We start from the raw sequence: 18,445 nt of genomic DNA, 5'->3' as shown, positions 1-18,445 counted from the left end.
GATTTTGTCTTTGACTGTTGGCTACACGGGACACACACACCAGTCTCTCAGAGATCTTCAGTTCCTAGTGATCACCACTTCTTAGGGCTATTTGACACTAACCTTCATTTTTCTTCCCAGTCTATCAAAATAACAATTTCTCACCTTCTTCTGACGTACTTTGGGAAATGTGGCTTTCATTCGTCGCTGAGAGCAGCAGCCATCACTGCAATTAAAGTTAGCAGGAAATGAGGCAGTGCCTCCATTATAATATGCTATAATCAGCCACTAAAACGTGTATTATGCAGGTAGTAGTCAAGGGTGAATTGCCTTGTGATGGCTTATCTGTTCCATCAATGACATATTCAAAATCAAAGTATTTAATATTCTTCTACTGAAAAAGAGCTACCATGTGCTCGGTGTCACCCTCTATATGTCAAACTCCTCATATACATGATCTCACCCCATCCTTATAATGATGGTGGCCTAAAGCTGGTCTTGTGTGTGTGCATCTGGTACTCAGAGGAAGTGATAGAGGACTCCAAGGGGTCATCAACTTACCCAAGGCCACGTCATAAATAAAGATCTCTGGAAAATCTAGCTTGATCCAACACCTTATTGCTTTACTACAATCTCTCCTCTCTCTCTCTCTCTCTCTCTCTCTCTCTCTCACACACACACACACACACACACACACACAATTTCCCAAATGTGTGTTCACATTTAATATTTTAATACATCAAAGGGAGAGACAAATGGCATTATGTCAATTTAAAAATTTAATATAGTTCTCATAAGCCGGGCAGGTGGTGGTGTACATTTTTAGTTCTAACATTCAGGAGGCAGAGGCTGGCAGATCTCTGAGTTTGAGAGATTTTAACCTAAAAGGAAATTCTTACTGATAATAATTCTTAGGAATTGTGTTTGCTTGCAAGTAACAGAGACACTGGCTTAGAAGGAGAATTATTTCTCTCAGTTTAGGGTTAACTTAGCAGATGTACACACAAGAATCCAAGGCTTCTCTGCTGTCTGCTCACCCATTATTGGTACTTGGGTTTTATCTTCATGGGCTAAGAAGGCTGCTGGGGTACTAATCCTGTCTTTATTCCAGGAAGTAAGAAAGAAGAAACAAAAGGAAGCAAGACCTAATTGACATATACCTATACCTATACCTATACCTATACCTATACCTATACCTATACGTCATATACATATATGTCATATACATATAGGACATATACATATAGGACATATACATATACATATTTAAAGCACACAGCTGGCAATGCTGCTTGATGAGTTTTGGTAATTAACTGTAGCAAGAAAATCCATACACCAGACTTGTCATCCTCTTAGAAAGATTCTCCGTGACCCAGCACAGTCAATTCTGCTTCCTTGGAGCAGTCACTTCCTAGTTTCTATGCTTAGATTGTTTTTGCCTGTCCTTGGATCTCATAAAGCTGTAAGCATGTGTAGTGTGTAGTGTGTACTCCTTATGTCTGGCTTCCTTTGTTCAGCAGAACACCTTTGGATTTCTTTATCATTTTGCTGTACAAGTCAGCAGCCTGTCCCACATTGTTTTAGAACACAGTCCTTTAGGGACTGGCTACTGTTCATTAATCCTTCCATTAATGGACACTTGTGTTGTTTGTATGTTTTAGATATTGTGAACAATGTTGAATATAAATCTTTACAAAGATGTACTTTTTATTTCTCTTAGATGCATAGAGAGAATAAATGTGCTGAATTATCTGATAATTTTAAAAGTTTTTTTTAAGAAACAACCAGACTCTTTTGCAAAGTAGAGGTGTCATCTTTTATTTCTAAGGATGGCTTGCAAGCATTCTGCAGGCTCACACCCACGCCATCATACATGGGGGCAGTACTAGATTGTCACTAAACCATCAGTCCTTTTCGATTTAGACACTGCTGTAGGTTTGCAATGCTGTCTTGGTGCCGCAGCCATACCTTACTAGCACGACTCTCCACGTCGGAATTAGCTTGATGTCTTTATGAAAATCAGATGCCCTCATGTGCATCTGAAGTAGACACTCACTTCTCATTCACTCGTCCTTGACTGTGGTTCATGTAACAGCACAAGCCTCAGTCTTACTTAGGGTAGCGTTATAGAAGGAGAAACCAGGATTATCCTAGATCCTTTGCATTTCCACAGAGATTTTTAGAACCAATTTATCATCTCTAAAAAATATGTTGAGATTCTGAAAGAGATCGTAATGAAACAATAGATCAGCTGGGGCAAGTGGACTTGTAAAATCCTGGAACCTTCCAATCATGTCATAAGACACATATATCTGCTTCTTTGAGTCTTGTTTAATATCTCTGAGAACCACTTTATTGTTTTTAGTGTAAAAACAACAAACAAAAAACAAACCACTTTACTTTCTTTATTTATATCATCTATTCCTTGAGTTTTTTTAAATCTCAGTCTTCAGTTGTAATTTATCAAAAATGCAACTCATTTTGAGTGTTTGTTTTTGTCCTGAAACCTTCACACATTTCTCTCATTAATTCAAACCTGCATTTGGAGCCACCTCATCTGGGAATAACAAGTTTTCTTCTTCAGTAGCCAGTCTCCTTTTTATTTTTCTTGCTTTATTCTGTTGGCTAGGATCACCAGCACAGTTCATAGCTGGTGGGGTGTGAGAGGTCAGTTTTCCCAGGAAAGCCTCAGTCTCACTCTGGATATATTGTAAGCTAGTTAGTTTTTCAGTTTCGTGTATTTATAAGGCAAGAAAGGCGCCTTCTAGCCCTGCTTTGATACATTTCTCCTTTTAATTATAAATGAATGCTGAATTTTATCTTCCTAATTTAAGAAGTTTGGCCAGAAATTTTGCCCTAAATCTTATACTTCCTTACATAACCTCAGGTTAGCTAAAAAGAAAGGCATTCATGGATGACAATCAGGATTCTCTTGTTGGATAGAAAGACACTAGGTAGCAATTCTTGTAACTTGAGACGTGTATATGTCTAGGAAGAGTAAAAATGACTCAAATAGATTCTTTAAAATTGCCAAATAGTAACTAGTAAGGTATGGCCGCTGGTATCAATTAGTAGATCCATCTTTAAAGATAAAAAAAATTTGTTACAAAAACTATCTCATCTAATATAAAATTATCCCTTCTGTTTTTGGCCTTTTCTTTGATAAACGGAAGAGCTCTATAGCTCTTCCTGAAGTTTGTATATGATTATTTGGCATATCACATATCCTCTTGATGTAGCAATTTGACATACAATAGGGAAACAACTACTATAGAATGTTACCAAAGAAACAATTAAAATGACAACATAGTATGACTCAGCTAAATTGGGGGTGAAGAGCAACATCATGAACTGGCAATGAAATGTAGTCCTTAAAGAAGTTTCTAGACAAAGCAAAGTGGATTGACTATTTAGTACTCTGTATATATTTAATTTTAGCATTTGTTTTGTTTGGTTTAATTTGAGACAGAGTCTTACACTATAGCCAAGACTATCCTTGAACTTGCCACAGACCATGGCTGGCCTTAAAATTTACAGTAACCAAAATGCCTCAGACCAAATACTGAGATAATGGGTGTGAACAAACATGCTCCCCTTTTGTTCAAGTAGATTTTCAGTCATTTGTTGGCTTAAAAAGTTTTACAGAGTCTCAAGGAGTATACAAGGTGCTGAACTATCTGTGGGTGGGGCATATGGACCCATGCCACGAGAAGCTGAAGTTCTTTAGAGGCCAGGCACATTGGATGACAAGCACAGGCCCCAGAATCAGCTCTTGATGTAGTCTTGGTTCACCAAGACATTCCTAACATGGCCTTAGCTGGGTCATTTCTCCTCTCAAATCATCAGTTTCTTTTTTTTAGTAAATTGAGAGTCATAAATCTAATCTCACAGAATGGTTGTAAGGACTGGATAAGATTGTGAACAGAAGCATTTGGCTTGACAGTGCTAAGTTCTCAATAAATACCAGGTGCTGTTAGTAACCACTGAGTACAGTCAGAGGAGACCAGGGCCCTGCAGAGGGTGCAGCCTGAGGGATGGTTATGTATTTGGTCTCCTGAAAGGATCTTGTTGGCTAAGGCTTGTTCTTGTTGGTTAACGCTGCTTCTTTGTTTTTTCCTGGAAAACTTTTTCATTCAGATTGTAAATTGAAACTACTTTAAAAAAAAAGAAAGAAAGAAAAGAAAAGACAAAACTGTAACACTGTTTTTCTTTCCGTTGTATCTTTAGCTTTTTAAATGTCTCTATCAAACTAGCATCCCGCACATATAGACAACAAGATGAAAACATATTTTTAACCAAACTAAAACTTGTACATATGGAATAAAATGTTATTAAGTAAAAATAAATAGCCAGGCAGTGGTGGCCCACGCCTTTAATCCCAGCACTTGGGAGGCAGAGGCAGGCAGATTTCTGAGTTTGAGGCCAGCCTGGTCTACAGAGTGAGTTCCAGGACAGCCAGGGCTACACAGAGAAACCCTATCTAAAAAAAAAAAAAAAAAAAAAAAAAAAAAGGAAAAAGAAAGAAAGAAAGTCAAGCCTCACACAGAAACAGATTCGTCAAAGGAAAATCTCACCTGATACCTATTTCCAATGACCGTGTTCACTTCTCTGCACTAACACTAGACTAGGTGACAGGTGACTCTTTCAGTGTAGAATCTGACACAGTATTAATGAACACTTCCTATTGTGTTACATTTTAGTCCATTGATCTGCTTGCATGTGAGTGACCCTTACCATTCATGATTTTGCAAAGTGATACTTTGGCCATTTGGAACTATGACTGTGAACTCACTGAGTTACTGTGGATCTTTCAGAACCCATGATATCAAAACGCAGGCTTCTTGGTATCACAGGCCAACCTTATCACATGTCTCATGAAGGTCTGGAAAATGCTGGGAGTAGCAAATGAGCAATTCCTCAATTCAAATATTCTAGTTACCTTGAATTTTGCTGCTGCCAGCAAACACCAGCAGTTGTGTTCTTGGAAATGGCAGTCTTCCTTTCTTCATTTTTAAGAACACGTATGCCAAATATTCAAGTTGGATTAATTTAAGTTTAGCTGTCAATCATTCCCAAAGGTGAAAATGATGTTCCAGGAAAAAGGACCAATTCAGCTCAATCATGCAAATGCATCCTCTCTGTATTTCACGGGCAGCAGAAATGCTTTATGCAAACTCTCCGTGTGTTGAAGAAAAACATGTATTCGGAGATGCACAGCTAATACAATTAATGATTTGTAATATGTCCTCGGGGACAATCAAGTGAGACCAGCATTTCCTCTTTTATTATGCCCAGTGATTCCTACAAACACCTATCGGGAGACAGTGTGGAGCTAGCTCAATGTAACTGTCTCAACATGTTGGGGGGGGGGCCCAGCCCCACTGCTGCCCTCCTATTGACAGAGAGACAGCACACAGTAAAGCAAATGGCAGCTATAAAATGCTTAAAGGGATTTTCGGTACTAAGAGGACATGGCTAAGGACTTTCTGCAAAGATAAGAAAACTGTGTGCAAAAAAAAAGAAAATCATTTCTGCCAGAAAAAGATAACTTTGGGAATATGTAAATATAGTCTTATTTTATCAATATTTATTTTTAAAATTAACACAAATGTAGGTAGCGCCTCATTATATTGTGCTTCATAATTGTCCTGCAGGTCTGTGTGTGTGTGTGTGTGTGTGTGTGTGTGGTATGTGTGTGTGCAGCTCTTGTGCAACCAGCCTTAGCTGCTCTGTGTTCACGATGGTAATGGTCATGTCATATCTAGTAGGCAGCATTTCCTGGAGCATCTATGTTTTATTGTTTTTCATTATATAATATTTGACTTCAAAAATAAATAAGCCATAATTTATACAACCTTGGTGATTCACAGAGTGCTGGCACCAAGTGTGAGAAACCAGAGAATCACATGTCACTTGGATGGTAGAAATAGTCTGAGAGATGCAGTGTCAGGTCATCGTGTGCAAACCATAGACTGCTCTTACTAATACCACTATTATCACTTAGTATAACCGGGCAATGCAATTAAGTATATAAGATGCCACCAGATTTTTTGAATGAATTTTTAGCAACCAATTATGATCAAAGCAACTATGAGACACCTCTCCGCCATTAAAATTCATTCTTATTCCCTTCTGTGTTTGTATAAAACACACATTTTCATCAATGAACATTCCTGTTTATATTACCCTTATAAAAGAATGCATGATTCTAGCAATATCATTGATCAAAACCGTTCTCTGTCCTTGGGTGCATACTAGGCTGTGGGAAGTGATTTCTGTGAGGACTGACACTGCCTTTACACAGCACGTCAAGCTGCGCTGTTCAGCATTTTTAATCTTTTTTTAAGTCTCACAACAACCCTGCCAAGCAGACATCGTGCATGGTCAGCACTTCAATCTCAAAGAAACCTAGTGCTCAATGATAAAAGGAGAGAATTAAAATTGAATTCTGAGCATTATAAATAAACATCATGAATCAGAAAGGACATAGAGAAAGTGGCCTGGAAGCACACACTTGCTCCAGTGTCTCCACACAGCTGAAATGCTGGTCAAACCTTGGAAGTCTTGGGAGCACAGAGCAGAGGGGCCCCGAGGCAAGTGTGGACCACATCTATTCAACACTCTTGCCATGTTTCCAATCCCATGGCTGCCAGGGATCCTAAAAACTCCCTTTGACTGAGAAAGTGGAACAAAGATCAGGAGGGGAACACCTTCTGTGACCAGAGCCTCTGTTCTGGGGAGGGCTGTCTCAAGACATTGGAGCAGTGCCCGTCAGTGCTAGTCTTCCCCAGTGATCTTGTTCTTATGCTTAGGAACAGAGTCTGAAGTTCTTTCTCACATGTCTACTAAACCAAAAGATGACTTCACGGACATCAACACTCTTGTCCTCATAAGATCCCCAGTTATTCAGTTCTGTGGACTACGCAGCTCTCATGACTCATGGCACTGATTGGGCTGCAATATACTGAACATTACTCCACGAGGAATTAGGTTCCTGGGAGGGTTTATTTCAGTTAACACACTGATGAACACCTTTATTTTACATGTACCTTAGTGTAAGGATGTCTGACTTAATCAATATTGTTGATGCATTACCATTGAACTGTCATGTCTGAAGGAAGGTTATTTCTATGTGAAGTACACACACACCAGCCTCGTTGCACTTAGGGACACTAGACAGCATTAGTAGTCTAGCTTTACTAGGAACACAGTATTAGACATGTGGACCACTTCAAACAGTTGAAATCCTTAATAAAAAGCAGGGAAAATGAAAAATAACCCAGCTGGCACTACGTCGACTCTCAATGGGTCTCTTGTTTATGTTGTGTGTGTCTGAACCGAAGGAGAAGCAGAGCTTCGCTTTGCTTGAGCTCAGCTAGGAATCTGCATAGGGAAACCTTGTTTCCTCTCTCTGTTCACATCCAGGAATAAGAAAATGATATACCCACTGGGTATAGGCAAGTTATTTAATCTACCTAGGAGGCTGAGGCAGGAGGATGGCATGTTCAACACATGCCTGGGCTACTCAGGGAGTTTAAACCCAGCCTCACCTCAGTTAGTTAGTAAGACCTTGTCTTGACCAAAGTAACAAATACACACACACACACACACACACACACACACACACACACACACACTTGGTGATTTGGATACTTTAGCAAGTAGATTTGGTGAATTAACAAAAATACAGAATCTAAAAATAATGAGGATCAAGGTTCAGCTCAACTAGTGGATGTGGTAAAAGGAGCCTGACTCTGGTAGATGCCCCTGTTCTTGGTGTGCTGACAGACCAATTGTTAGATCTGTAAAGCAGAGGCCGGGGAACTGTGTGGGCTCCGTAGAGTTAACCCGCTGTCCTAAGGCAGAAGACCACACTATTACTGGGGCTTCTCCTTGCTCTCTCTATTCTTCTACACAAATGGCCAGCAAAGCTTAGTCTGTATCTGGAAGGCTTGACACACACAGCTTGCAAAGGCCACAGATGATCTGAAGTAGTGTACTAAATCTTACATTTCCACCCATGATCCTGTAGCCCTCATAGTCCAAAGACAACCTGGGTCTATACCATCGGCTCCATTTTTTTTTCAAAGTAAAGCCTAAAACTAAAAAGGGTCAAATATCTTTTCCCAGAGTTCCATGCACAGCAAGTAATTGCCTTCCAAACATGAATGTGGCTGAATCCTCTATTAGCTCTCCTCAGTTGCTGTTTTTCTTTGATGCAGGTTTCACCCTACCAAGACCAGTTCTGGGCTGGTCTGCTGTGAGAGTCTATCCCTGTGGGATTGAAAACATTGTTGCCTAGGGTTAGGTTAACTTGGTACAGCTAGAGTCCTATTTTAAAAGAGAAACTCTCAACCGAGAAAAATGCCTCCACCAGATTGGCCTGTAGGCAAGCCCTGTGGTGCATTTGTTTTTCTTGATCATTGATACAGGAGCACCCAGTTCACTGTGTCGGGAGCCATCCCTGGGCTGGTAGACCTGGGTTCTATAAGAAAGCAGGCTGAACAAGTCCTAAGGATCAAGCGAGTCAACAGTATTTCTGTAGGGACTGCATCAGTTTTTGCCTGAGGCTCCTGCCTTGACTTCTGATGGTCTACAAGCTGTAAGATGAATGAAACTCCTTCCTTCCCAAGTAGCATTTGATCATTGTATTTCACCACAGCAACAAAAATCCTAAGACAAGAATCAAGAGCTTTGCTTAGTAACTGGGCCCATGGTAGACAGGGTTTGGGAGCAGAGAAGGAAGGAGACACATTCCTCTCTCTACTGCTACCGGATGATTCATGCTTGATAACAAGTCAAGAGTACAAAACAACACAAAGTAACACAAAGCAGTCATCAGGGAAATGTAACTTGCCAGGTAGATTTTGGTTGGGTTGATGAGTCTAGTGACTCGATTACCTGCCGCCCCAGTCTGAGCCAGTGCCTGACAATACACAGCAGCTTCAAATAGACGTTCGTTCATGATCAACCTGGAAAAGATGACAATCTTAGCTGAAAGATTCTCGGCCATGTCACAGAGTGAGGCCCTTTAGAAAATCAGTCACTATTTAAGGAAACGTTCCTAAGCTATCAGATCTACTCACTGTACTGGATCACATTTAAGACTTTTTTCTCCTATATTCCTTTTGTAGTAGTATCCCCTATTTCTGCTTACCTACGTTTGGATTCAAGCACATTTTGCCATTAACTGATGATGCCGAGAAATTCAATGAAATTGTGAGGAAACAGAAGATTTCTGCTAATATTGACACACCCGAAGGTGGATTTGATGCAATCATGCAGGCTGCTGTGTGTAAGGTACGATGTATGTGTGTGGGGTGGTAGGGATGGGACAGTGGCCCATCCTATTAACATAAACCTCTGCTAAAAACTCTGCTTTGGGAAACTTAACTAATTGACTTTCTTTGATTGCCATATTTCTACATTTGCTTTGCTTCTTACCTTTTTTTTTTTTTTTTTTTTTTTTTTTTTTTTTTGATTTTTTTAGAGACATAGTTTCTCTGTGTAGCCCTGTCTGTCTGTCCTGGAACTTACTCTGTAGACCAGGCTAGCCTCAAACTCAGAAATCCACCTACCTCTGCCTCCCAAGTGCTGGAATTAAAGGCATGCACCAACAATGGCCAGCATCTTAGAAATTAAGAAATTTCCAGCAATTAAGAAATTCTTTTTCTTAAAAAAGAAAATATCTATTAAATAGTTAATTTTATTATGTTGAAGTGGGGAATTGTTTCATATGTCTGATATTTGAATAACCAAATAAAAGTCTCCTAGTATAAGAAAAATTTGGCTCAAATATCAGATTGGTTGTTTTTTAATTAACTATAGTGGAAAAATTAAAGGCAGAACACTAATAAACAAATTTAAAATTAGTATATAACACATAGTTACATAACTTGGGGGGGTTGCTTTTTTTTTTTTTGCCTTTTTTTAATGGTGTGGGGCCTTGTATGTGGTAGGCAAACTGTATAGCAACTCTACCAATGAGCTACCTTGCCTTTTTGAGGCAGAGTTCAATCGTACAGCTAAAGATAATCTATTGTTTTGAACTAATAAAATGGGGATCATGGGCCACACTGTCTCTACAGCACTGTCAGGACTCGGCTCTTTCTTCACTATTTGAGGAGTACTTCGGAGAATGATTGTCCATCTAGACGGTCATCCTTCATGGGAAATACAGGGAGACAGACAGGTCTGAAGCTCCAAGAAAGCAGAAGGGTCAGGGAGTCAAAGAAGGAAGGGAAGGAATAGGTAGGTCAGACAGCCAGGACGACTTTTTGCTCAAATGCTTCCTAGACTTATATTAGTTCTGGGAGATTGATGCTAAAAACACAGATTGTGGCAGTCTCTGTGGGCAGGACCCTGGGGCCATTTCAATCAGCAGCTCTTGTACTTGGGTTAGGTTTATCATTTTTAGGTGACATGGTTAGAAATACGCGTCTAAATGTTGGGTGGCATTTTAATGAAACAGACTTACTTTATAACCAATTTGCATTGCATTTAGCTTGAATTTGCGATGACTGTGACCTTCCTCAATACCTCGTCTTTTTTTTTTCCTCATGGAGAGAGAACTGAACAATTTAGATCGATAGCTAGACGTCAAGGCAAACCCAACACCACCTGTACTGGAACTACTTTTTGTGATGCAAAAAGAAAATCTGAAAGTCGTCCAGGAAAACACAAATCCTATGGGATTTCATGTCTCTAATAAACTATTTGTTCTCTATGGATAGAAAGGCTAGGACGGACTCTCCAGGCATTGCTCAGAATCCAAAAGGGAGAAGTTTCACAGTCCTCAGTTCGTGCCCACCCATCTCCTTGTAAAGCTTGGCTTCCCTTTCATGCAAGGAAAAGATTGGCTGGTGCAATGGCTCCGCCCATCTCCATGGGTCCGCCCATCTCCAAGTAACCCGTGGCTTCTCTCTCACCCTAGGAAAAGATTGGCTGGCGCAACGACTCGCTCCACCTCCTGGTCTTTGTGAGTGATGCCGATTCTCACTTTGGAATGGACAGCAAGCTGGCAGGCATTGTCATTCCCAATGATGGGCTCTGTCACTTGGACCACAGGAATGAATACTCCATGTCAACTGTCTTGGTATGTAACCTTCCGCGCCTTCAGCTTTCTAAGCCACAAGTAAGCCCACGCGGTGGCAACCGCTGTGAAGCCGTTTGAAATGACTCATACTCGATGAAAGCGGTGTGTTACTTGCTGCTTTAGGAGCTAGAAATTGCTTTCTTTCACCTCACCTGCATTATAGTTCCCCATAGAAGCCAGGTGACCTCTGCTAGGAAGGTGGTGGCCATAGGTTGAAAGCCTACGCGGCACAGGTGAGCCCAGATCCTCCCAAGCTTCTCAGAGGTCCCGAGGCCAAGGAAAAGCAGTGCAGGTAGCTCTCTATTCTCAACCAAGGTCCAGGTCAGCCCAGTGCCGCCGAGGGTGTTTTGAGCCTCCTGACCCTCCGTGGTGCCACAACTACAGTGCTCTGTTTGAACAGCTAAGCAAGTCCTCCTTGGTTGGTGCTTATTAACACGTAGCTTATTTTCTGTGCTTGAAAAATGCTGGCAACATTTTTAAAAAGGAAAAGGTTGACTGTTGTCAAACAAAGTAAAAATTTCAGAAGTCCTTGCCCCAAGTGGTCTTATCTGATCTTTAACGGGACTCTGTGTCCAGCTGCTGTTTCTATTAATAGACCGTGAGGCTACTGTGTTTGGAAATGTCATTCCCTGTACTTGAGAAACTAAACTGCCCTTTAAAACTCAGAGAGCCCACGTAGACCTCCAGTAGATCCCAAAGCAGTCGCTTCTCATTTCGCCTTTATTTATGGATGTCTTCGCGTCCATCTCTGTATGGAAATGTGCTCACTCCAGTCTGTGTCGGGGTACTTTCCTCTGAGCCCGGGTTCTTTGTTTCCTGACAGCTCAGTGGGCGCCAACAGCATGGGCTGGAGAGATGGCTCAGTGGTTAAGAGCACCGACTGCTCTTCCAGTGGTTCTGAGTTCAATTCCCTGCAACCACTTGGTGGCTCACAACCATCTGGAATGGGATCTGATGCCCTCTTCCGGTGTGTCTAGAGACAGCTACAATGTACTTATATACATAAAATAAATAAATAATTATTTTTTTAAAAAAAGTACCAGCCTGGGAAAGTCATATTATGTATATTTCACACAAGAGAAAACTTGGCTCATAAAAGTTAAAGGGCCCTTCAAATGATGATTTATAGAAGTATTTATAGAAGGGGGTGAACTGGAATTCCAAGGTCAATTGAAAAAAAAAAAAACAAAAGCTATTCTACATAGACTCTACTAGTTCATAAATCTAGGTCATTCTTTGACCTAATTCAGGACTTCAACTTAGATTTCTCCCTTATCTTTGAGTAGTTTTAGTCCCCACGCATACATGGTCTCTAACTGCAATATTTTCATGTGAGAATCACAGATTATTGCCATGGTTTATCATTCAGTCAGTGAATTTCCAGGAAAGGGTCCCTTGGTCATTAACTGTGCCTCGTAGTAGAGTTCTTGGAAGAAAAATATAAATAGAACCAAACAACACCAATTACCTAATATGTCTTTCTTATTGAATAAATGACTCAGTGTCCAGAGTAGTTTTTTGTATAAGCACAGAAGCCGTGGACCATTTCAAACCCCACCCCTGGGACCACCAAACATGAGCAGCTGCTTCTGGCCTTGAGTTTTCAACAGAAGTGTGAGCACTAACATAACAGATCCCACCCAAACATAAAACAGCATACTCTGTGGGCTGTGTGCTATGACCCTGGTTTCACATGAAGCCAATATACCTGTGGCACCCATGGAGGTAAGGTAATCACTGGAGGGCCTTGGGCTTTAGAGTAAAGGATGCTTAAAGTTTGGGCAATTGGAAAGCGAATGGCACTGAATATGTCAGACTAAGGAAAAATTCCATTATCTGGTCATGGGGCTGGAGAGATGACTCAGAAGTTGAAAGCACTGGGTGTTCTTTCGTGGGTTTGATTCCCAGCAGCTCCCAACTGACGGTTACTCCAGGGGATCCAACACTCTCATATGGACATAAAGGAAAATAAATAAATCATTAGAAAAATAAAAATCTAGGGCTGAAGAGATGGCTCAGTGGTTAAGAGCACTGACTGTTCTTCCAGAGGTCCTGAGTTCAAATCCCAGTCACATGGTGGCTCACCACCATCTATAATGGGGTCTGATGCCCTCTTCTGGTGTGTCTGAAGACAGCTACAGTGTACTTACATAAGCAAAACAAAAAATAAATAATAAAAAAAAGAAAAAGAAAAATCTAAATGTAATTCAAAAAACAAACAGAAGCATTCATAGCCTGAGTCACAGTTGGGAAGTTCCCCTGGGTAATACAGGAAGAGGAATACCTTCTGCTTAACCTGAACCTTGTACCTAGTGATCGTCTCAAACAAAAATACTCCAGCAGTCCTGAGAATGTAACAATGCCTTGCATGAGGGAACAGAAGGCTTCTGTATCAATGCTTTCCCTCCGTTGGACAGACTACAGTCATGCCCACATTCCTAGTTTAATCGGCCACTGGCTCCTCCTTCCTCGGCTCGGCTGCTCTCTGCACTATCCACTTTGGGCATCTTAGGAGAGGCAAGTGTGTTTGATGTTTTCTAGACTTGGAAAATAGACTCATTTGTAAACTTGATAATGAATAACTTCTTTTCATTTTTTAAATTTATTCACCTCACTTGGGCGTGAATGTGTCCATGGCAGAAGGATAAACTGTTTTCAGTCATGTGTGTTTAAAAAAAAAAAATGTAGGATCCCATACCACCAATTTATGACATTGCAAAGGCAGTAAAACCAACCCCTGAGAATTGGTGTAGAGCTGTCTCAAGTCAGACAGCCTTAGGAATTATAGTGTGTTATTTATCAGCACTCCATCCTGTCCTCAAGCTTCATGTCACTTTGTCCAATTCCAGTAAGAGTTACAAGAGCCACCCCAGTCACATACATCATAGTCTACCCACCCAGCCCTCTGGTCTTACATTCCTACCTGCTGATGAGTGGCACTTGGGGAAGATAATATGGCACAGTAGAATTCTTGAGATAAATTCCAAGGGGCCTGCTTAAGAGTAAGATGGCATGGTGTGACATACTGCCAGTCTGCTCTTAGGTAGGACTACCGGAACTTACAAGACTTGGAACCATTCCTGAGACAAGTGAATAACCCCAGTAATGTGTGTTTCCTGAGAATAACAGATAAAATGCCTGGGAATATCGACTTTCTCAACTGCGAAAGGAACATTTTTAAAATTTTACCTTCTTTTGTTAGCGTGATATTTTAAATCTATGTATCGATTTTAGGAGTATCCGACTATTGGCCAACTCATTGATAAACTGGTACAAAACAACGTGCTACTGATCTTTGCAGTCACCCAAGAACAAGTCCATCTGTACGAGGTAAGCAAGCCTTCTGAGAGATGCCTTCAAGGAGATTGTACACCATGAAACTCTTTGAGTAACTCTGTGACTCAAAGTGTATTCATTTCCTGCTTCAAGTTTAGATACCAAGCATGGAGACCAGTGGGAAGAGGGGAGGGGCACCCAAATAAACAACGAGAAAGCATTGGAAATGAAAGGGTAGATGAAAGAGAATACAGATGAATGGACTGGACTGGGGGTCATCCATTGACCTCAAAACAAGCATTTTGCCTGGCAAGGAGTTAACACGGAACAGAGACGCTGTTTGAGGGTAGCGACTAAATATTTGCAAACATAGAAAGACTCAAGACAGGAATACAACTCAAGCTTTTGAGAAGTGTGAAGTTGAAAGGAAAACAGTTATTAATTTTGGCCAAAAATTAATCACCGCCCCCCCCTCCAATGTAATTGTGTTTGCAGTTTGGGCATTTGGAAGGGAGCACCAGTGTGAGGAGAAGGAGAGTCTTTCATTAGGTTAAAGATGCTTGCGGTCTACCATATAAACTGTAAAATGCCTATGCAAATCTAAGATTTCTGTGGCCGATTTACAACCTGAGAGAAACAAGATGTCAAGCGCTGTGAGCTGAGCTAACTGTGAAGATAGCAGAGATACCTCATAAGCAGCTTCGTAGAAAGGTCCGGACTTGAGAAAACACAGACATTAGATGGTCCTTTCTATGCCAAAGCGTCAGATCCGCCTAAGTTCAGACTCTGATTCCCCATTCCTTTTGAAAGGACCTCTTAACATGCTTGGTGACTTTGCAGGGCAAACTCCAATTATTTCCCAGAAGGCTTTGATGAAATGTACTCACTTGTCCAACTGGCGCAGCCCGTGAACTTGCATCAGGTTCTATGGAAAGGAGCCAGGAGGAGATGTTATCTTGCGTTTTTAATGAGAGGAGGGTATTGCTGTTCCAGGTGAGGGTGCCTGCTCTGCATGCTGGGGAAGCCCATTACAAGCGAGCTCCATCCTCAACGCTTTTGTTTCTCTGTTCACCTGATCTGGGCTTTTTTTCTTAAGTCCCCTTAGTATGTGATACTGGTTTCCACTGGTTTTAAGTAGTGGAGTTGCAGTAAAGATAGATTATTAAATACCCTCAGTACAATAGTGAGTCTATCTTGCCTCTGATCCCAAAGACTAATGTGAAAGGAGCCAGTGGGTCACGGTACCTCCTCCTCAGCAGAACTGTGGCTTAGAAGCTGGAGGGCAGCTGCACAGAACTCGCCTGCAAAAGGGAGTCTGGGGACCACAACTGATGATCATGAACATAGACTTCCATTATTCACGTTGGCAATAGTCTTTAAGACTCACAATGTTGAGTCACCTCCCCCCAGTCTGCCCTTAAGAAGACGGGAGGGGGATGAAAAATAACTGTGTGGCTAAACGGAATCTGTTGCATTCAAGTTGGATGCACATGGTCCCTGGCTGCAGAAGAAATGATCATTTCCAAGGAAAACACGAGATTAGAGCTGCCTCTAATATAACAGCGGGGCATTTGTTTTGTCTGCCTACTAATCTCATTAGGAGAAGGATTTATGTTCTGTCATGATCCGTGGTCTCTGCCATCCGGGCGCCACTACATTCAAAGGGACACTTTCAGGGAGCCACAGCTCAGCAGCCCAGGTCAGCATCCTACTCTATGACTGTGTGTCATTGTTCCATTCCCCTTCTGATGGTTCATCGTGCCATCTGCATCAGAGGGCCAGGGGCAGCTTGACAATGACAGCCACATGCACTGACCTGAAGGTCCCACAGAGCATGCAAATGCTGATCTATTGTTTTATTGATAATGAAAACAGAAAATAGGCCAATAACGGCCCGTGTTGCTTTTCAATTTAAAACTCTTAGACCATGCATTATGTGTGCTGGAGGCTGGGGCTACACAGTATGTGGGGTACTTGTGAAATAAAGACCATAAGGGCCAAAGAACCACTGGGGGGGGAAAGGCAGCAATGGAATAAATTAAGGAGCCAAGTGGTGAGATCTAATGGAAATTCCAGAAGGCAAATCATTTGCTTGAGTTATGCAGTAGGGATAGCTCTGTGCCTGCGCAGCCTGCAGAGGGTGGGTGGGGTTCAATGGCGGCTCTGTCTTACAGCAAGATTTATGTCATCCACTCATGGAATTCAGGAAAAATGGCTGTTGTTTCAGTGAGCTGGGTAGGATGGTCTGGACTGTGCAGGTATCAGGGGATGCTGTGCACTGCTGGAAGGCGCTGAACAAACAAAGGAAGGGATTCTGTAAGCACTTTTCTTTCAGTTCAGTATGACTGCATGTACGCCCCAGACTCCAGCAAACAGACAATTAGGAACAAACTTATTATTATAAATAGTTTCTTGTTCATCCAATTACAGGGTCCAAGAGATAATGATGGGTAATTGGTTGAGCACTAGGTAGTATATTATATCCAAGGACTAAATGCTATTTAAAAATCAAGATTTGATTACCCAAGCTAAAAAAAAAAAGTTTATATTTCAGTCTGTTGTTTTTGAATGCTCACTCTTAGTTTACAGTAAGATAGTATCAGGCTTAAAGTCTAACTGTCTAAGTTTGAAGGGTCTTTCCTTCTTAGTGAGAAACGACCACTATAGATCAGTAATTTTAACTATATCATCAAAATCGTGTAATTAATTGCTGCACGTTATTTGCAAGGCTTTACAATATCTGTATATTTTCAAAATGTCGGGGCTGGAGAGATGGCTCAGGGGTTAAGAGCACTGGCTACTCTTCCAGAGGACATGAGTTCAACTCCCAGCAACCACATGGTGGCTCACAACCATCTAATCCAATGCTTTCTTCTGGTGTATCAGTGACAGGATGCTCATATACAATAAATAAATAACTTTTAAAAAAATGTCTGCAGCTAGCTGGGAGGATAGTGGTGTGAAGGAGTAGCAGTAATAACATTGCTGGGAGCGAGTGTTTATGGTGCCATACTGAGGCACTGAGTCCATCTACAGCTCACATCTCCAGTTCAGCCAGTCTACAGCCTCCCTCACTGATGTCCCGTGGTTGCTAGGACAGAATGACATGTCTAAAGCATGAGCACAGAGGTACAAATAGGTCCTTACATCTTCAAAGACCCCCTTCCCCTAGAGACATAAAGCTCTCTCTCAGCTACTAGATCTTTGAAGAGAATGGCGTCTTATATGTCTTTCTGTTTATGCTAAGTCTCGGTGAAGTTGTTAAATGAATATTAAAAATGCAATAAAAGCACCCCCCCCTTTTAAAAATAATGGGCCAAATGTTCCAAGTAGGGAGTTGGGGCTTGATGTGACAAATGCTCGTCAGGGTTGAGGAAGCCTGGACACACAGAGCAGGTGTGGGCCCCTGACCATCGCTAGGATGCTCTGCAGCCTAAGGTGTCCCCTTCCTCACCTTCCACCCTGGACCCAGATGGCATCAGAGAGGAAAGCCGGGCCATCCCATCTGTCTCAGGACAGACCTGCCTGCTGGAGAAGCTCTGCAGCCTTCCTTCTCACTGGGCCATAGCACAGAGAAACCCCTGAGCAATTTTCCACTGGCACACATTTGATCAAATAGCAAGTCAGAAGAGCTGCTGCGACATGTCGTGAGCCGTGTGTTCTCACAAGGTTCAGGATAATCACATCCTGCCCATAAGTGTCCATGTTTCAGGAATCAATAACCCCAGTTTTATTTCTCCTTTCTTCCTTTGACTGTTCTTTGAGCTAGTCACTGTAGCAAGGGGGGATCGGAGGCACAGAGGGCTAGAGGGAGATAAAATTAAAAAAAAACCTCCTTGCTGTTCGTTAATTGGTTCAATTATCGTTTTGTTTTCCAATGTTCTTGTTGGAAAAGATCAAAACAATTTCAGTTCAATAGAAATCACTTGATCTCTCTGGCCTCAATATTTATAAAATAAAGAGTCGGCCCAGATGACCTCTGTTTTAAGCAATCAGTGACCAGCCCTGGAGCTGGCCATGAATTCTGATGATCTCCACACAGATATCAAGTGTGGTTGATCTTAGGACCTGCTCTAAGAACTTAGTCTCCATCCT

General features: G+C 41.5%; 1 protein-coding gene across 1 annotated transcript in view; it reads left to right on the top strand.

Annotated features, from left to right (window-relative positions):
- Itgb6 (integrin subunit beta 6) overlaps positions 1-18,445 on the top strand; it is a 69,735-nt gene that overhangs the window by 5,121 nt on the left and 46,169 nt on the right. The window contains exons 5-7 of the mRNA XM_052181136.1: positions 9,114-9,279; positions 10,913-11,074; positions 14,309-14,404. Coding sequence (XP_052037096.1) covers positions 9,114-9,279; positions 10,913-11,074; positions 14,309-14,404 — 424 coding nt within the window. The remainder of the gene's footprint in view (positions 1-9,113; positions 9,280-10,912; positions 11,075-14,308; positions 14,405-18,445) is intronic.

Source organism: Apodemus sylvaticus, chromosome 5 (assembly GCF_947179515.1).
Source record: "Apodemus sylvaticus chromosome 5, mApoSyl1.1, whole genome shotgun sequence".
Lineage (NCBI taxonomy): Eukaryota > Metazoa > Chordata > Mammalia > Rodentia > Muridae > Apodemus > Apodemus sylvaticus.
Note: the sequence above shows the minus strand (reverse complement) of the source record. Positions and strands in the feature narration are given on the sequence as shown.